This window comes from Molothrus aeneus, chromosome 1 (genome assembly GCF_037042795.1).
Source record: "Molothrus aeneus isolate 106 chromosome 1, BPBGC_Maene_1.0, whole genome shotgun sequence".
NCBI lineage: Eukaryota > Metazoa > Chordata > Aves > Passeriformes > Icteridae > Molothrus > Molothrus aeneus.
In genome coordinates this window covers 6,730,658-6,751,526 of record NC_089646.1, presented here as the reverse complement: position 1 = coordinate 6,751,526, position 20,869 = coordinate 6,730,658, and the positions used below count along the sequence as shown (strand labels likewise).

General features: G+C 42.3%; 1 protein-coding gene across 3 annotated transcripts in view; it reads left to right on the top strand.

Annotated features, from left to right (window-relative positions):
* Positions 1-20,869, top strand: part of PRKAG2 (protein kinase AMP-activated non-catalytic subunit gamma 2) — a 217,328-nt gene that overhangs the window by 62,707 nt on the left and 133,752 nt on the right. For 2 of the 3 annotated variants that reach the window (XM_066550880.1, XM_066550889.1), the window contains exons 2-3: positions 3,338-3,409; positions 14,775-15,054. In XM_066550880.1, the coding sequence (XP_066406977.1) occupies positions 3,338-3,409; positions 14,775-15,054 (352 nt within the window). Of the gene's footprint in view, positions 1-3,337; positions 3,410-14,774; positions 15,133-20,869 lie in introns of those variants that run through there. The other variant, XM_066550896.1, reaches the window with a different exon arrangement.

Sequence of the window (20,869 nt, the reverse complement as noted above, 5' to 3'; positions counted from 1 at the left end):
TGGGTCCTTCATTTCTAACAGGATGACAGGAGTGATATCTGCCTGTCAGATGGAGCAGAGTGATGGAAGGATTGATGAAGGAGCACAAGCATGACAGGAAAGCCAATGAAACTTCCAAACCAGGTTTTTCACACTCTTAATTCCAGGTTAGCAGTACTAGGACCTGCTTTTTCTCTGTAGTACAGGAGTGATCACAGACTGAGGTCTCTGCAGAAGTTGTCTGTCCAAGGATACAATGCAGGACTGATGGACACAGGGCTCGATGCCATTCTGCAGCCCGGGCTCTGCAGTCTGAAGGACTCTTCCTGCTACCAGGACATCACTGTGTGCCTTTGATGGAGTTTTAAATGTCACTGCAGAACCATGTGGTTGTCCAGGGAGCTGTTTCCAAGTGGAGCAAAGCAGAGCTGGAGAGCAGCAAAGCTGTCTAAGAACAGCTTCAGTGTCCCTGGCAGAGCAAGCCTTCTGTGTGTATCTGCTGGCATCAGATCAGACAGTCACAACTGTGACAAGGGCAAGGGGTGCACCATTGGTCTGTCAAGAGTTCTGTGGTATTTTGCAACACTTTTGGAGCAGTTTGGTTTTTTTGTTTTTGTTTTTGAGTTGGTTGTTTTGGTTTTTTTATTGTTTTGGGTTTTTTAAGAGTAGCTGTATCATCAACTGCATCAACACATGTGTTTCTGGTTAAAGAGAAACACAAGGAAGAAATTGTTATTTATCTGTATTCTGCAGAAATATTCATGAAGGGGAAATAACCACCTAATGGTTCCTTGCTTAACCAACAGATTGGAATTGAGAGAGCAGCATTTGTAGCCTGGTATTTGATATATGTATTTTTTCCCTTCTGTGAATGGATGCTTTCATATATAGAATCCCATGAAAGACTGAAAAATTGTTAAGTAGCAGTTACAATTATAGACTTTTTCACAGGACTAATAGTACAATTATTACCCACTTTGAAATGTTCAGCAGGGCTGTATTAACAAAAAAAAAAAAGGTCTCACACTGCCCAGAAAGCTCCAGCTTCAGTTATTTTGGCTTACAGGTAGAGATTTGTTCTGGATGTAAAGATAGATGAAGTCACAATACCTCCATGGTATCTGAGAGTTACAAATCAGAATAGAGTCATCATCTGGCTTTCATGATACTGTTAGACTTCAGACTTTAGCATATATGTGGCTTTAAATTTGGAATTGTAACTGAGAACTGAAATTTAGCTCCTAGAAAAATAGTTGTATCTACCTACCCTCTCCTGGTTTTGAAGGTTTCTGCTCAAATAAGATATTTTGGTTCCATTCCTGGCAGTTCTAGGTTTCTGAACAAGTTTTTCAACCCTGATTAGTAGAAATGTGTCCCCTTCCACCCAGTTTCTGCCATCCAGTCTCCAGCCTTCCTAAATAGCTGCTTTCCTTCTTGGAAGTTACACCAGGGAGTAATATAGAGCTACTAATATGTGGAGCTCAAAAGATGTTATTTTCTTGATTTATTCCATGGAAAATTACTTAGCACACATCAGATTCCAGCTTCTGCCATACTGAAGATGGGTAGAGGAAAATGTTGGTAAATCCTTTGGCTAAATTAAACACAAGGGGATATGTTTTTGTATAACTTTCATTAGGCTCTTAAATATCTTCACAGAGATTCTTCAATTAAGTCCTGCAATACCATATGAAGTAATAATAATAATGATGATGATAATCTGTATATTGATGGTGTTTATAAATGCCATTTATGGAAAAATAATTTTTATATGGAGTAAGTAATTTTAATCTTAATTTTAATCTCTTTCTTTGGTTTTGAGATATTTCCTTATGCTTTATTTGCAAATAAAGATGATGTGAAAAACAGATGCCCAGGCAAGAGGGAGATGTTGCATAGTTGAGCTTTGTAGATAGTTCCCACTGAAGGTGCATAGATAGGGTTGGAAGCAGACAGAATTTGTCAGGAATACATTTGTTTGGGGGCCTAATGATTTGGGGCCAGCTTGGCCAAGCCTGGCTGCTGCTTTTTTTTTTTTTTTTTTCCCTTTTCAACTTGGCATGAATTACTCCCATGTGTTTCAGTTCCAGTAATTCAATATTTTGTTCCTTATTTTTGTTGCTTGTTATGTAACCAGAGTATTTTCAAACACTGCTAAGAATTATGCCTGAGTTATACACAATTTTTGAGCATATATTGACTTCAGTATGATTACACAAAGCAATGTGATTAGATCTGTGGCTGCTCTGAATTCTGAAGACAAGCAAGCCCTGCAGACTTCACGGGTGGTGCTAATTTTTAATTAAGCTCTGTTTGATCACAAATTAGGTTTACATGAAATTGCTATTTATTTATATTTTGAACTCTTTTAAATGGATGCAGATGTGGTGGTTGAGAAGCACTGAATCATTGCATGGAAAGGGTGATGCCTCTCATCTGGGAGGTTCTGTTTTGGAGAGGTGTTCCTGACATTTAGAACACAATTTAAGACCCAAGACTCAGCTCTTCAGCACACAGTGTTAGGCAATCTCATGCTTCTGGTCACAGAATTGCTCATTATGTACTTTTCTGATCAAACAGATGCTAAACTTGACACTAACATAATTTCCTTATGCATGTAGAAAGGAGCTCTAAAAACCCTGTGGCTGGAACATGAAGTATCATAAACAGAACAGACGGCAGGAGGTGGAATATAATTGCAGTTTGTTTTTGTTAGTTAAAAATGAGCATGTGTGCTTTTCTTATGCCTTTATTGTCTTCAGTCCTGCAGAATTGGGTGCTCCTCGCCCATTTGTGCAGGTGAATCTGTTATTTCCTTCCTGAACACCATGTCAGTTTTCTCTGTCTTTTTTTAGAAGTTATGTATTTCTCAGAATGCTGACATACTTTCATTCAGGTTGTGTTTACTGCCATAAATATGCTTTAAGGTCATGCATCCCACTAAAGGCAAGATAGGCATGAGCAAGTGGATGTGTTTAAACAATAATTTACTCACAATTTAAATTTATAAGGTTATTATAATTTATAATAAACTATAATACCAATTTTTCTATGGGATTTCAGTACCTCCCCTTGTAAGTTTAACGCAGGACTTTTGACTTTGGCTGTGCAGGTGGTTTTTGATGGTGATGTGGTGCAAGTGCTGCTGAGGGCTCCCTGTTCACTTGTGACTTAAATCTGACATTTTTTCACAGCCCAGGAGAACCAGCAGAGTCCATGGTATTGCTTGCCAGCAATTGCTGTGGGTGAAGCAGTGGGCACTATATATATAGACCTGTGGGCTTCAGTCATGGGGTTCTCTGATGGAAGGAAGAAGGCATTAGTAAAATACATCCCTTTTTCTTCTCTGTCCTTGCAGGATCTCAGCTCATTTGCCATGCCGTTCCTGGACGGTGATGTGGAGAGCACGGACAAAAATGCTCCTCGCAAGGTAGGATTCATCCCAGCTTCCCCTTCTTTGCAGTGCTTGAATCCCTTGTGGTGCACACCATTTGTTAGGCTTAACAAAGCCTGGGGTTTGCATTTTCCCTGCCATACATTAACCTGTTGAGAGTGGTGCACTAAGGCAAACCCAGTGGCTTTTGCAGACTTTACCATGACAGTGCCTGAGCAGTATAACCTGTGAAGGATGCAAGCTGCTGGTGGTATTGCTGTAAATACTGCAGATGTTGTGTGTAACACAGCTGTAAATCAGTGAGGTGATCTTGCATAGCTGTATTCTCAGGAATATCTTTACCTTACAAGATCTGAGGTGTTGCTGCAGAAATACACTGCCCAAAGAGGAATCTGTGGCTGTTAGAAGGTTTTCCTGGAACTGCCTCCTGATGGCTGCTCTCTCTCTGTGGGGGTTTTTAACTGTTCACTGTCCTTGATCTCTCTGTCCTTGGCACTGGAAAAATGAACTGTCTTCTTTTCCTGAAGCCATAGTGGTAGAGCCTTCCCATGAACAAAGTAGAGAGTCGCCTCCTCAATGTGAGATTAACTCAAGGTTATCCTTCTGGAGGCATTGATTTGATTTTCTGATGCTGTTAAATTAAGCCAATGTAGTCACAGAGTTGGTCTGCTTCAAAAAGCATCAGGGCAGCACATTTAATGGATGACTTTGGGGATGTGCCTGTACAATCTTCAGAGCAATAGAAATGGTGGGATCTGTCATCTTCAGGTCCTGGCCTCCTCATTTTCACAAAGCACTGAAGTACAAGCTGGTCTGCTAAATGGAAGCCTCCTACCAGCCACATTCTGGGTTTGGCAAAGAGGCATTCTCCTCCAACCCACAGGCACCTCCAAAAGCTGATCTTCAGCAACTCCTCAGACCAGTTTCACTTGTCACAGTATTTACAAGGCTGTGGACCTCCATGACCATTAAGCCTGCTACAAGCCATGTGTGGCTGCAGGTTTAGTTTAAAGCAGGCAACATAATAAATACTCCTTGGTGAAGCTGATCTGCATCTAGAACAATAATAACTTAGCTCTGTTGACAGCATGAGTTTCTATTCCTTTGCACCTCATAGCTAAGGGCAGATATTTTAAGAATTTCTACAATCCATCAGCAATTGAATAAGTTTATTGTCCTTGTTCTTTTCTGTGTTGGACCTTTTAGACTGAGGTAGGAGATGCTGATGCTGGGGAACTCTTGTAGATGCCAAGGAAGCTAAAATATACAGTGCTACCAAAAGGTGCCTGTTTGAAGGGTTTGAATAAAGGGAACAATGTGATGGTTTTGGAAGGGATAGTCATGCTGGAAGAAGGCAGGGCTTTCTGGCTAAAACTTGATTTTTCCATTTATCACCTTCTTTCCCCAAAGAAAGGTGAGAAAGATGCATGAATCTCAGTCATGAGGAAATAATGTGCCATGCCTGATGTGCAGAATTACATGAAATCATTTAATGACTTCCACTCTACTGTTCCTGAATCCTGTAATTTTCTTCCAACTGGTCTCAGGACTATTTTTTTACAAAAGCACAGAATCACTGAGGTTGGAAAAGACCTCTGAGATTATTGAGTCCAACCTTAGATCACCACCTGGCCTTTGGTGAGTTCATGTCTTGGAAGAACTGGAAGGACATTTCAGCAGTTGCCTCTTTTATTGTACAATTGCTAAATGCTGGGGCAAGTTCTGCTTATGGAAGCGCAACTGATTTTGCAATAACCACAGAGCTGGGGCTTAATATCTGAAGTTCTAACTGGCCTTTTTGACTGTGTAAGACCTAGTGTTTTTTCCTACTATTATACTTGAGCTCTGTTCAACACATGCTGCAAAATGGTAAGAAGGGAGCTGGCAGTGCCCCACTTCTGATAAAAAAAAAGATATAATCTTTTAAAATCTATTGCCACACAATGGATTGACATCCAATATGTAATTTTCCTCAGTGAGAAGGATGGGATTTTTGCTGGTAGTGAATGATGAGTAGCATCACACTGCTAATTTATTTAATTCTTACTAAAACGTTGCCAGTCCCTACTGCTGATGCATAAAAAAGTCCCCAAGTTACTTTTCAAGGAGGAAGGTTTTTCTTAGTTCAAGTTTGAAACCACTTGTATGGTGTGTAACTTTTGTCTATTAAAAGTCAGTATTTCATCAGTAGTTTGGCTTTTTCCATTCACTCATCATGCTGGAGACAGGAAATTCATCAGAGATGTCTCTCTTCCTGCACTTAACTCTTCTGTCACTTGGGCTATAGATCAAGAGTAGTTCACAACCCCTTTTTCAAATCTGCCATTAATTTAATTCTCTGTTCTTTTTGAAGGGCTTTTAGAAACTGAATTAACGTTTTTCACAGAGACTCTCAGCAGTTTACCATGCAAGTGTCTCTCAATCATTATCCTGTGACAACAATCTTCATTACACAGCTAGGAAATGCAAGTCTAGAATTATTTGTTCGGCTTCACATAGAAATTTTTTGGCAGCAGTGGCAAAGTGACGCACATTTCCTGAAGTTCAGCCTTAATCACTTCTCATTAATATGTCTACTATTATAAATGATGTATTCTTCTTTCCTTTATGACTAATGGCAGGAAGAGGATAGGGATAGTTTTCACCCTCCTGCTTTGAAGATGGAGAATATAATACTGTGAAGGAAGGAGAAATGTTTGGCCTGGTGTGGTGGAGAAAGGTACCTGGAACAGATACTTTTACCCTTCTTATTGCCAGAAAAAATGCCTTAACCCTTGTGTGGGTGGCTTTGTCTAAAGCAACTGGTATTGCCATTCCCTGTTTCTGGGGCTCTCCAGAAATGGCTTAAATCCTTCATGCACAGAGGATCATTAAAGACGGAAATATAGACAAGGACAACTGGGAGCTGAAAAGCAATCAGATTTACTGCATTTCCTCAGCCTGGGAAAAGACAGTGGAAGAGGGGAAGTTTAGAGACCTGGAAAATCATGAGTGATTGGGAGCAACATTCAGAAAATAATTCTGGTACAGTGTGGCAGGGCAGCAGTCAGGGATGAGTGCCCCCCTGCACTCAGATGGCTCTTTCAATTTTAGAGGTCTTCACACCTTGAATGTTTATAGATCTTTCATCTCAAATGGAGGTTAAAGGATAAGGTGTGGAAATTGCAGGAAACGGACAGCCATTGCTTTTAGCTTAAGGCCCAGGGTTGTGAATGATCAAAAAGAAAAAAAATTACAGGAAACTTTTTTATGAGGAGTCAGCGAGCAAATTATACATGGAGGAGGGAGGAGGTGGGAGAAAAGATGTTTGAAGAATAATATTGATCCATTTCTTTATGGCAATAATGGAATTGTCACAAAAATATAGACAAAAGCCTTGAAAAGAAGTGTGCATTAAAATTCTTTTCTCTGTGTGAGGACAAAGCTGGGGAGATGTTTATCTTAGATTACAAAGGTGGCTCTATCCTATTAATAGCTTAAGTGTCTTTAAAGCACAAGCTGTTAAAGTAAGATATTTTAAAATTAAATCCAAACAACTCTGATGAAACACTCTTGAATGAAGTGGCAGAGCTTTCTCTGCCAAGTGTTGATTGTGAATAAATCATGGAGCAGAGATGAAGTTTCAAAAGACTGCAAAAAAGGCAATTACTGTGTTAATATTTATGATGTTTGCAATTAGGATAATGTACAGGTTTGTCAAACATTAGTCCTGAGCAAAACAATGAAATAGCTAATGTTGGCTATAATGATGCTGTTATAATAGACTCATTTGGACTGAAATTAATTGTAAATGGCTCTTATTGAACAAATGTGGGGGTTTAAATGAACTATAAATTGGGTTGAGAAATGTCATAGCATTGGTGTCATGTATATAGAAAAGTAGAACAAGTCATTTTTATTTAAGAAACTGGAATGAGACTGAATAAACATGGAGCCTAGTAAATGAATAAAAACCTGGCTGCTAAAATAAATTGAGACTCACCAGTGGAAAATTTTGTTTCTAGGCCGACAAAACATTCTGCTGCTGTACTATATCAAACCTTATCAGTGGTTTGAAGGATAGGCAGACTCATTACTGCTACAATTTGTGGTTCATACAAAAATGAGAGGGGAGAGAGTGGTAAATTCTGAGCAAGAGACTCTGATGCAGAATGACATGAGTCACTTAAAACACATTTTGCAAACAAACAGCCCACCTCCATTTGGCCAGTTACACCTAGGAGCAGTTACACCCTGGAGCATCTAATGCAGACTTTTTGGGAAGTCTTTCACAAAGCCTGGGTTAGATTTTGAGAATAGCTGTAGGTAATCAGCTGTTTGTGGATTCTGGATGTGACTCTGGTTAAAGGATTAGTTTGGGTTCAGTGAACAAATGTACAATGTACAAATGAAGGAATAGAGTAAAAATAGAGGTTTTGTTCTGACTGTTTGACACTAACTCACTGTTCTGCTATCAGCAATGCAGGGAAATGTTGGTGAACTAGAATCAGACTATTGCAGGAGTGACTCCAACACTGAAGGATTCCAAGGGGTGTTTTGTCCTGCTACTGGTCCCAGAATTCTTTTTGTTTTGTTCAGTGACTCATGGGAATGACACGAGCAACTCCTGGATAAGGGAGAGGAAGAAAAAAAAATTCAGTCCCTCCTTCCTCATTCACTGGCAAATAAATCTCCTTTGGATTTACTTTTATTGTCCATTTTTATGAGCAGTGAAGATGGGGGGCAAGTCCTGGATAGTGCCACAGCCTTGGCATAGGGCACCTGCAGGGGATGCAGGAGCCTCAGGGCAACCACTGCACTGTGATGTGCACAGCTCCTCCCCATCCTCTGCTTTGAAATAAATGTACTGAGAGATTAGGAACTGGACAGGGAGCCAGCCCTGCTCCTCCTTTTCCCAATGCCTGCTTTCTGTCTCTGAGCAGCCCTGCTCAGTGCTGGAAACCTTCCCCTGCCCATGTGTGCAGCAGGGCAGAGCTCTCAGAGCCTGCCAGAGCAGCCAGCCTCATCCCATTGTATTTTAATCTGGGAAAGTGTCATTGTGCTTTAGTTTTGGGAAGTGACATCTGTGACCCTGTAAAACATGGTGCCATCTCAATTGGTACAGCTCATGCAGAAGGAAGGGGACCAGTGGTGCTGAATGTGACACTGGGAGAGCAAGTCCTTCATTACCTTTCAGTCTAATGAAGTCAGCTCTTGTGTCTCTGTGAGCTCTTTTATTCCAGCAGAATGAGAGAATCGTCCAATTAACTTTATCAAAGGGCTTTTTTTGTTGGGATTCAGTGGAAGGGCAGGAAACAAGTGCAGACATCTATCTGGTGTATTGTCTCTAATTGTGTTTACTGTCCCTGTCAAGGATGGTGGGAGGCAATTCCTTTTCTGTTCTTTGCCTTTCAAAAAATTTTTAAGTGAAGAGGCAAAATAAAGGTCAAATAACTCACTGTAGTAAAATCAAACAGAGCTCCATAGTGCTCCATAAATTTCCCCACTGTTCAGGGTTGAAGAAAAACAGAACAGAGCTCAGGAGCATTTTATAATTTTCACTTAAATTCAAAAGCATTTTGAAAGGCTGTTTAGATTGAGCCCATTTGTATTTGATAGAATTTTTTTTTTCTTGTTTTGAGAAATGAAACTAAATTCACTGCCCCAAACTGAAGCAGAAACAGAGATTTTTCAGAGAGAGCATCCTCTGGGGAAGGCTTTGTGCTCAGTCAAGGGTCTGTTGCTGGAGCACCCTTGGCAGGAGGGCAGAGGGGATGGCTGTGAAGAGGTGCTGGGCACAGGCAGTGCCTGGATTTCCAACACAGCCTCTGCCTGGCCGTGGTCAGGGTCTTCTCAGCAGAGCTCATTGATTTTTCTGGGCAGGCAGCTTTGGCAGGACACTTCTCTCCCCTGAAGTTCAGTGCTCCTTAAATTCTATGTAGGGACCAGAAATTTCTTCTTAGAGAGGATTTTATCAGGCAAAAAAAGAGTGATCATATTTCCAATACAAAGCAAAGGAACAAAAAATAACAATGTTGGGAAAATTTCTGCCTGTGGCAGGGCTGAGATGGGTGGTGTGAGGATGAGGAGAGACCAGTTTGTGGTGACATATGAATAGTTTGCTATCTTAGCCCATTGCACTGGGGATTATCCTATGGTAGTGATTAATTGTAGTGCACTTCAATATTTCTTGTGAAATAAGATGAAGAATTGCAAGCCAGGTAAGAAAATAGATGAAGGAAAAGATTGGTGTTGAAAGGATGAGTGCTGGATGAAGGGACAGAACTGCTGGGGTTTCCCCAACATCACTCCTGGGTCTTTGCCAGTAAAACTGAAACAAAAAATAAAATCACAGCAACCAAATTTATTGTAGATGCAAAGGAAATTGATTTTTTTAATCATAGGGAGGGATCTTATTCAGGAAGACCTGGGTGATCTTCAGGGTGGATATTTCTTAACAGCACAAGATACAAAGTTGTTCACTTGATGTATGTTAACCAGAGCAACAAGTAAGAGGGGTCAGGGAATGTTCTCTTGGTCTGAAGATGAAGGGTTTGGGCACAATCCTGTTGCAGAGCCAAGCTCTAAGCCAGGAGAAAGGAAGAGGAGGTTAGGAAGAGAGAAAGATTCCATCATCCAGGTGAAATGACAGGGGCAGTTTCACAGTCTTATTCCTTGTAGTGAAATCTTCCAGAGCTTCTGGACTTGGGGACGAGTGCCCCACTATCACTTTATGTTTCACTCAAAAAAAATGCAATGCTAAGTCTGCTAGATGCCAAACACTGTAAGACATGGCTCATTTTGTGGCTTTGTTTTGAACAGTGGATAGGTCTGGATGTATTTTCAAAACATGCCTGTGATCACTTAGTGTGTAAAACTGGGCAAAACCTCTCCCTGGTCCCCAGCTGGGGATCCTTTTGTGCTGCAAAGCATGAAAACTGATAACAACTTAGAGCATTTCAGGAGATGTTTTTCTCAGTGCTGTGTGAGATAACCAGTTTAGCCATGAACGAGTGCAGTTGGTCCCTCGAACCAGCACATCTGATGTGGAACAGGGCTCTGCTCTGTTGCTTCACCTCCCTTGGGGAGCACATTGCTCTAGGCTGAGGGTAGGGTGACACTGGCACTGGCACCAAGCTGCTAATTTAGCCCTGTTCCAGCTCCTCTGCTCTCTGCAGGCATCAGGTCAGGGGCTGACATTTCTCTCCAGCATAACCAGTTTTCAGATTTAAGGAGTCCAGTGTTGGGCAGACAGCTCAAAGATCCCATTTAGGCTTTGCACAAAGCCAACACAAGAAATGTTTTGTTGTTGGTTGGTTGGTTAATTGGTAGTTGGTTGGTTGATTTTGGGGTTTTGTTTTTGGTTTTTGCTGTTGTTTTGTTTTGTTGGGTTTGTGGGGGGAGTTTGGTTTTCATTTGTTTGGTTTTGGTGGTTTTTTTTTTTTTTAATAGCTGAACAGTATTAGCACTTAAAAGAATTTTTAGATTTTTCTATTAGATGTTATTTATGCACTGATTAGTATTGTACTTGCATTGTGTGTTTGGATTCCTTATCTCCAAGAGGCAAATTGTCCATTTGGGATAAAACGAGCCATACCTCCATGCGCATTTATGCTGGTTTTAGGTGTGTTCCATATTTCTGCCCATTCTCTCTTTACAGCTTGTCCTGGACCAACACAAAGTGATTCACAGTGTTTACTAATGTGAGAAACCAGGGTGTAATACTTTTATTTTGCTACTAAAGCTCAGCTGGGGGAATAGTTATCTTTCCAAAGCACATGTGGGAGTTTTCAGCCCACCTGCCTATCATAGCTTTAGGGAATGAGTCCAAAAAGCATTCAAAACAGGCTGATGAACGATCTAGCTGTGTAATCTGCCTCTAGCATCACTGCCAGAGTTGTCACACCAAGTCTGCATGGGCTGATGGGGTTTATTCCACAGCAAAGATTCTTCTGCATTCCCAGCTGAAGCATGAAAATGAGCATTGCCTTATGCTTTTGGATATGCTGTGATAATTGTTGCTGCTGATTTTACTTGCAGAAGTAAATAATAATAATCTTTTAAAACTTGCAATCCATTAGCCACAAATGATATTCTAAGCAAGCAATCCTGTTGTAATTTCCCAAGCAAAATCACAAGTGTTTGCCCACCGTGATGGTGGATGTAACCTGTGTGTAATTAACAGACTGGGGAAGAATTCAATGCAGTAATTTCCTTTAATTTGGTAGCATGCACATGTGTATTTAGCAGTGTGCCCCTGGTGCTCTGACAATTAATTAATTCATCTGCCTGGCACGATGGAGAGAAAGCAACTGGTTGTGATTGCAGTAAATAAAAACACCCTGCTGCTTCTGCTCAGAATTTGAGAACAATTTGTTTTTGTGTCTGGCTTGCATGTACAAGGCAATACTGACCTTTTTTACAAATTGTTGTTTGACATTTTACATCTCTAAAATTGCTTTAGTGTGTAAGGACACAGCAGTTGTTTTGAAGTGTCTCCTATCAGTGTGCCAGTTTAATCAAACAAACATGCAAAAAAAAGAGTTAACAGGCAGCATTAAGGGAGTGCCAGAATGAGGTCCTTGGCTTTACAAATGTCATGGCCTGTCACTCTAGGTAAAAATATAATGAAATTGCCATCCTGGAAACACACCTAAACTACAGTAGCAGTGTCAGATTTGGATCATGATTAAAATAAGCTAGAAATTGTTCTTACTCCTGACTTTCAGGCAGTAGATTTGGCAGCAGACCTGTTTAAATTGCAATGCAGAAGGAGGTGCCATTGTGCTACTTGGTTGTTTCTTGAACTGTGTAGTTGTGAAGAGAACAAGGCCTAAGTAGTCTCAGATGATTTACAGATGATATTTTAGTAAAGTTAATGAGCTTTTATGAGAAAGCTATCACTTTGGGACTGTTTTACCCATGACAAAAGTGCAATTTGTTTATTAATTTCCTATAGCATGGTTATTATTCCTGGTCTCAGTTGAGGGACTGTGCCCTATTATTCTTGATAAATACTCACTGGGAGACAGTGTGAGTGCTGGAAGACTTGGGGTGGGAATAAAGGCGATACAGTCCTCATGGCAGAATAGATTTATAATTTAGAATGAGTTTTCAAGATTGCACATAGAATCCATGACAGAGCTAGGAGGCAAGCCTGAGCCTCAGGCAACTGCATAAAGCAGGAAACTCTGCTTTTTTCTTCTCTTGTGGAGACTGTCCAGAGTCTGTTGTTGCTTTTGGTAGTTGATATTGCTTTAGTTAGAATTGATTTATCTTTTTGAAAAACTTGCCCTTGAGGGCAACTGCTCCCCTAATTCATCTGGAAAAGCACAGGTATATGTTTGAGACATTTTTGCCCACACTGTCAAAAACAGGAATGCAGTTATAAAAAAAGTTGTTCTGTCTCTTGTCAGACATCTCTGTGCTGTGCAGGGGAACACAGAGCAGAATTCATCACCTAACCAGGGCTGTGCTGGCACAAGTCTGTGCCCCTCTCATGACCCACACTACTTGTGTCCATCTCCCAGACAAGGTGCCACTTGCCCTTTGGGTTAGAAATCTTCCCAAAAGGGAGATTGCAATCTCTGCAGGCCTTTCTGCAGTTCCACACATCAGGACCTGCTCCAGCTCTGTCCCATCTCAAGTGGAAAGAGGAGCTGGTCCAAAGTGTGTGTGCAGGACACAGAAAGGTCTGCAAGAAAGGGGACCCTGGGTTATGGAGGGAGCAGCTATTTGGCCATTATGCTGCTTGTGCATATTTCTACACCTGCTTTGGAGCTGTGAATAAACTGTGTTTTGAAAACAGAGTTATTTGCATGGGTTTTAAATTTTGCTGACCATTTTTAGTTGGGTTCATACACACAAGCCCTTCACTGACCCAAAGCAGAGCATATGTGCCAATGAGGTTTCCTTTCATCTCAATCATCCTAATGAAAGATGCTATTTTTTCCCTAAAATGACTCCCATGGCAGCAATGCCTTTACCGAGCTGGACTGACACACATCAGGAGGCATCTTGACAGTCCTGCTCCATCCCTCCTGCTTTGTGCTGAGTAATTGGGCAGAGAGGAGCAGGCATGCAGGGGGCTGTGGGCACATCCACCTTGGCCTTGGCCTAAGCATTCCCCGGTGACCTGGAACCCACTGGTGCCTTCTGCCAGGAACAGAGCCCTTCATTCATGAGAAATGCCCCCAGCTAAAACAGCAGCCTCATACCCACAGAACTACTTTGTGCTTCCAGAAGGAAATAAACTCTCCATATAGCCCAGGCACGTGCAAATCCCACTGAGATTTTGGGTCAGCTTCTGTTAATTGTATGGGGAGGAGAAGTTAATCTTAGTTCCTTTTTTTTGTTGTTTGTTTTTCTGGGTTCTTTTCTCCCCCTCACTGGGCAAACCTGCACAGTGCAGAGCTATGCTGTGCACAGATATTTACACTGCTGGAAAGGCAGCACAGGTCCCAAAAGGGATCCAGCTGTTAGAAAGGTCATTTCCCAGCTCAGGTAATTAGCAGGGGCGTCATCACTCTAAAATGGCTCCTCTATTTTGGGGATAGGAGTTGCAATCCCACAGTTGTGGATGTGGCCAATGTCATGGAGGCCTGTCAGGCACTTGGGGATTTGTGTGCTGTGCTGAGTCACATCATGGGATGGAGATTTAAGAGCTGTGGGTGGGTCCTTAAATTCATGGGGAAGACTTTTGGGCACTGTGTTTCCTTAACCACAATCATTCATTGCCTTAAATAAATTCATTGCCAGTCACCTTTCATTTGTCTGAGGAAGGAAAAGGGGTTTGTGACAGACAAAGGCAGTAGACAAATTCCTGTATTATATGTGTGATAATAAAATGTATGCACACCTTGAAATGGTTTTGTGAAATTCAGGGTGCCTTTAGGAGCAAGGGGCAGCGTGAGGCCAGAGAGGTGGCACACACACACCTGGGTGTCAGTGGAGGCAGGTGCTGGGGTGTGGGGGGATACAGTATGGGTAAATGAAGGTGGTACAGAATGTAATCTTAGCCCCTAAAGAGTTGCAGCTGAACCAATTACTAAAGATTAGGAGCGGGCCTGATGCTAACAGGCCACACCTGTAGCCAATAAGAAGAGTGTTATAAAAGAGTGGATTGGTGGGAACTGGAGTCAGTTGGCTGCTGCTAGGGCAAGGAGGAGTCAGTGCCTGGAGGAGATGCCCGAGGACCATCAAGGAGGTACAAAACTCTGGCAATATGGAAGCCTTGCAATGTACTGACAATAGAACTCTTGCACTATAATGACAACACTGGGGAAGGTGACCTCTGGCTAATCCACCACCCCAACAAACAGGAGTTGGCTCTGTTGAGACAAGCTCAGAGATCCTGGAAGCCTGAACTGAACTGAATTAATGGAAACTTTTCTTTTTTTCTTCCTCCTTGTCTCCTCCTCAGGTGGATGAAAGCTACTCAGCTGGCAGCCCTTCCAAAGGCCTTTTCTCCAAGGGGCTCCAGAACCGACCTTCCAGCCCCGTTTCTGCCCCTGTGAGATCCAAGCACAGTCCTGGCTCACCCAAAACAGTGTTCCCCTTCCCCTACCAGGAGTCTCCCCCACGCTCCCCACGCCGAATGAGCTTCAGTGGCATCTTCAGGTCCTCCTCCAAAGAGTCTTCCCCCAATTCTAACCCGTCTACCTCTCCTGGGGGCATCAAGTTTTTCTCCAGATCAAGAAAAAGTAAGAAATTGCTCATGTTATTTCAGGAAGATACACGGTACCTCTGGGCTTGGCCCATGCTTTACCTGCGGTAGTGAAGTAAGTGCAGATGAGGCATGTGCTAATTGTTCATTCTCTCTTTCACTGACCATGTCTTGTGGGTTTCTGATGTGCTGGCCATTAGGTGTGACTTCTGCAGGGTCATGGACACCTCAGGGGAGCCTCCACAGGGCTGAGGATGGGAATCACACTCCTGTGCTTTGTTTAGAAATCCTTTGTCCACATTAGTGGGAGTTTTCTGGGTGGTTTCAGCAATGTCACTGCCAAGACTTGAGAACAGCTGGAAACATTCATGGGATGTGTGGTGGAGGTGGGCACTGACATGATGTCACTCAGGAGTTACAGGTTCTGTAGACCCCAAAGGGAATTTCAGCTGTGTTCTCTAATTGGTATTTATTTGTTCTATTGTAGGAAGGGCAGGGCATTAAATAAATTTAATTTGCTTCCAGTCAAATGACCATTAAGGGCATATTTGAGCTCCTCTGCAGGAATATGAAAGGCATAGCAAACCTCTTTGGCTCAGAGCACTTGCTATATACAGCTTTATACTGGGCAAAGATTTTAGCTCTTCAGCAGCCTGGGTGCTATTAACACACTACTAGAACTCAGAAATGAGCAGGATTGAAAACGTGCTTCAATTTTAAAACTTTCTTACTGAACAAAGTTTCCCAGTGCTGGTCAACAAACCGAACCTGGTCTGCATGAGGGTTTGGTGGCTGTGGGAAAGGAGCAGAGTTATAGGGGAAGGAGAGGAATAATGTCTTGCTGGATTGTAAGATCACGGAGAGTTTTCAGTCTGTAAGCAGAAGAAATAATGAAAAATTGTTGGCAAATCTTCTGTGACAATGTAGGTACAGAACTGGTCATGCATATACCTGTGTTGGGCTATGTGTTTCCTGCAATGTATTGATAATGTTCAGTGATTTTAAATAGTAGAGAGGGACCTTCTCATTTTTCTTTATGAGAATTTATCTTAAAATAATTGGCTTTAATCAGAACAAGTTATTTCATAATGACTTGTCCACAAGAACACAGCAATACAAAGCCATGCAGGGTTTTTCTCTTGGTTTATCAGAAGTGCTGCTGAAGGTTAATTGAAATGGTATCCTTTCCACTCCTTCCTTCTCTCTAAAACACCATCAGGAGATTGAAAGTAGGGGTCAGTGTTTCTGAAGGACTCAGAGAAGGCTCTAAACATCTATTCAAGGACATTTGTTCATCCCTTCTTGAAGTTCAAGTACGCTTTTTACGCTTCCCTCTTGTTAAAACTTCACGATATTTAAAATCCATTTAAGCTCTTCTTGCTAGTCCACATGGGTTCAAATATGGCCTTTCAATTTTGGCAGTATTCTGCTGATGGAGTGAGAAGAGAAGGGCTCTCTGCTGCATGAATAGCAGCAATTCAGACTGCAGAGCAAAGCCATCCTGGGACCTTGTAATCAACTTATCTAAGCAGCCAGCACTATTTAAGTCCTAGCTAGGTACAACAGAATATTAAATAAAGCAATCTTCCAGGAGTCAGCAAAATCCTTTTGATAAGGTCACATCAGTGCCTCAGGAGCAGGCTTGGAATGGGGCCATGCTATATTTGAGCCAACAGAAGAGATCCATGACCCTGCTGCTCTGGGAGCCTTGCAGGAATTGCACTGGGCTTGGGTGCTCGTGGTCTTTTGTTCTTAAGGCAAGAGAGACAGCCCCTTGGAAAGGGTGTGCTGATTTTAATTGGTGTTTAAATTGATAACTCTTCTCTTCCCACAGCTTTTTGCAAAACAGGACATTTATTATCCCTTCACAGCATTCAGCTCTCTTACAGTGAGTCTAATGCAGACACCTACCCTTCACTACCACATTAAAGTGGATTTTATCCAGAATGTGCTAAACAGGGGCAGCAATGAATTACACACTTAGAGTTTACTATATTTAATTAACTTTGATAAGATTTTATTTAGCAAAACCCTTTCAGGACTTCTGGAAAAGTACAGGTTAGCATTTCTGCTGTTTTATTATATTTTTATGAGCAATACTTGTGCATTCTGCTACTTTGCAAATGGAGTAACCCCAGGTACTACAGAAGAGTAAGTTAATTGGTTGTGTGCTGCTCAAAACAAGGTCTCTGTGGCTTGAGCAGCATTTCCTGAGATACAGGACTTCTCAGGCACACCTCAGACTTTTGCAGAGGTGCTGTGCTGAAGAGCTCTGAGAAAAGCTAAACCAGCACGTGGCTCCACATTTCTAAAGGTGCTTAAATGCTTCACTGCTCAAAATTGTCACAACCTATGTGATTAAAATCTCATTTTCTCAAACAGTTTGGGGTGCCTGTGTTCAAAGTGAATGGGGCTCGGGTTGCTTTATCAGTTCTCAGACTGTGAGTGCATTGAGATCAGCTGTGTTTGCCTGCCTTCACATCCCTGCTGGATTAATTGCATTAAAATGAAAATTAAGAGATTGCACTCTGAGGATCACTGGCAGGTCAAGGGAGGTCATCCTCCCCCTCTGCTTGGCACCAGTGAGACACATCAGCAGTGCTGGGTCCAGCTGTGGGCTCCCCAGTACAAGATGGGGACATCCTGGTCCAGCAAAGGCCATGGCACTGGGGCTGCATCCCCACAGTGGTGGAGGGGGAGGAAGAAAAAGGAGAAGAAGAATTTTGTGCTGTCTTCAGTTTTCTAATGGGGTTAGGACAAGACAGTGCCAGCCCCTCCAGGGATGCCCAGAGAAAGTGCAGGAGTCAGGAGGGAAGTGCCAGGAATGTGTAGGAAAAGTGTTCTTGGAGGGGCTGGTGTGGCAGCAGGGCTCCAGAGGGGCTGTGAAATTTCTGCCCTGGGAGATTTTAATAAATTGACTGGACTAGGCTCTGAGCAGCCCAGTTTAAAGTTGCTTTGAGCAGGGATCAGACCAGAGATCTGCAGATGTCCCTCCCAGCTGTGGCACTTCTGGGAAACTCTGTACTGGAGTCTTCCCTTTGGGTTTATAGCAAATGTGTGTTTTATCCAGGCAATCAGCAATTTGAAAAAAAGAGCAGATAAAAGTTCACAGGGACCTGGGGTTTGTTTTTTGTCCCCCACTTTATCTGAAAGGAGTCTGTGCTGCACTCCTTTCCTGTCATCATGAGCAGTGTGTGGGGGAAAGTAGGTGCAGTCCTTGTTTTAAATAACATACCCCATCTTCCCTCCACTTCCTCCTCCCACACATTGTCCAAAACATAGACTAACCTGTTACTCTGCATATTCCTTGTTTTTCTTGGAAGCAACTTCTTCCTTGCTTGTTTTCATTTTAAAGACTATGTGTGGTATTTGCAGCACTTGCTTTCCCATGTAGTTGCTCTTTTCCCAGCTAAGTTATTTTGTCTTTTGAATACACACAGTTTAGGGTAGGACAATGGTAAAACAGAAAGTGATTTGTAGATGTGATACTTAAACTATTTTCCACTTCAGGCTGGGAGTTTAAAGGTTTTGCTTATCTTCAGTATTTTATCATTGGTTTTGGCACTATCCAGAGCTCATCTTTGTGCCTCTTCCCTTTGGTTACCCCAGTTCAGTATCTGGTCATAACCCCACAGCTTGATCTGACAAAAGATTTGCCTTGAAAGAAAAAAATGCCTTCCCACAACAAGTACTTGGCTGCCAGCCACTTCAGGTAGTTCATAAGTAACAGCAGTAAACTGCTGCTTGGGGCTTCAAATTCAGCTTCTTGGGGCTTCACATTCAGCCTCCCACCCTTGCAAAAAATCCACCTCAGATCCCTCTGGGAGAAGCTCTGTAGTGACATTTTTGGGTGAGGTGTGTGCTTGGCCACTGGTGCAGCCCCTTCACTGCAGAAAAATCCAAGAGAGTTCTTTGCATGTTGGATTTCTGTACAAGTGCTCTGAAATGTAATCATCACATTTATTTAATTTTTCATTTCTTTTTTATCAGAGAATTCCTTTTCAACAGCACTGTTAGACTGACAGCTGAAAACTGAATATGGATTGGGGGTGAATCAAGCCTGGCTTTGAGGGGGTGCAGAGGACTTTCTAGTGCTGTTCCCTGCACTGTGATGCTTGGTAAATGCATCCCCTCAGTGCTGCCCACCTTGCACCTCCCTGAGCGTTCTGAAAGTGGAGATTGGCCCCAGCACCTGGACCCAGAGCTGGCTTCAGCCTGCAACAATCCAGCACTGGGTGTGCACATCAAAGGACAGGAAAGGTGGTTGTGATTTATTGGGGTGCAGTGGAAAATGTTAGAGCTGGGTGTGATGTCAAAGCAGAGAATAAGAGATGGATACCACCCTGGTTTTGGCAGGGAAAGGGTTAATTTTCCTTCTAGTGGCTGGTACAGTGCTGTGTTTTGGATTCACTGTGAGAATAATGTTGGTAACTCCACTGGATTTGTGTGGCCAGGATTTGGTAGTGGGGGGGGAACCACAGGAGTGGCTTCTGGAAGCTTCCCCCATGTCCAACGGAGCCAGTGCCAGATGGCTCCAAGAAGGACCCACTGCTGAACAAGGCTGAGCCCCTCAGCAGCAGTGCTAGCACCTCTGGAATAACACATTTAGGAATGGGAAAATATCCTGCACAATTGAGGATGTACAGCTCAGTACCACCAGCAGCAGCGTGGCCACATGGGCAGACATAGAACATTAAAATAATTACAATTTAATTGGATGTGAGTGCATTAGTGTGACCTGGAGCTTGCAGTGGGCTTCTACAGAGCTGACAGTGATTTCACAGATTTTTTTCAGGGACAACAGGAGCAAAGGGTGAGTGAAGAGGTGCAAGTTGAAGTTTGAGGGGCTGTGAAAAGTGATTTTCAAATTGGCATTGTGGAACTGCTTCCCGGTTTGTTTTAGCTCAAAACTGCAGGAACTGCTCTCATGGGGCACAAGCTGGGACCTGCTGCCCCCAGACATGGTTGAGTCCTGGCTGCAGTGGGCAGACACTTCCCATGTGTGTCATTTGTGAGAGGTGCAATGCCAAGAGAAAGCAGTGACGCATCTCAGTAAAGCAAACTGAGGTGATCCAAAGTAAACACAGGAGCGTGACCTGCACTGGGAAGAAGCACAATGCAGATGTCACTTTTCTTGCATGAGCTCTCCCTGCACAGCCAAAGCATGTGCAAATAAATGAGAACAGCTTTATTTCACTGGGTGGCTATGAGGGAGCTACCACTGCAGATGGGCTAAAATCAAGTGCCCTGAATATTTTATTAGAAGTAGATGGTTGTATGAAATTTAATTCATTTAAAAATAACTTTTTTGATGGATCTGAGTGCCTCATTTGAAGGACATCAGAGCTTTCTCCAGTGCTGCTTCCCCTTCTGAAAAAATTGGTCCAAGTAACAAGCAGCAATACTCAGGACACATTAATAATGCTGTCAGTTTTACCAGTAAAGGAAATCAATTAAAAGGTTTCCATTGACCTAAAGGTTTGGGTTGAGGTGCATGGGATCAAAAGATAAATTTAGCTCAGAATTAAAAATTCCTTATGGAACTTTGAATTGAAAATTACATAGCTTTGAAACATCTTGATGCTGGTGGTCAGATTTGGATCACAGTGAATTTTCACTGCACTCGAGAAAGGAAATGTTTTTCAATACAAAGTTTTAGAGTTCTGCTTCTACTTAATACTTTTTTCTCCTTCTGGTATTTAATTCTATTAACTGTGGTACCTGAAGCAATCCATAAGGAGGACTCCTGGTGCTCCCATAATAATGGTTCAGATGGTATTTTGTTCAAAGGACTGTGAGAAGCAAGGCAGAATGGTTGTCATTTACCTTATTCATTCTAATAATTTATTTTC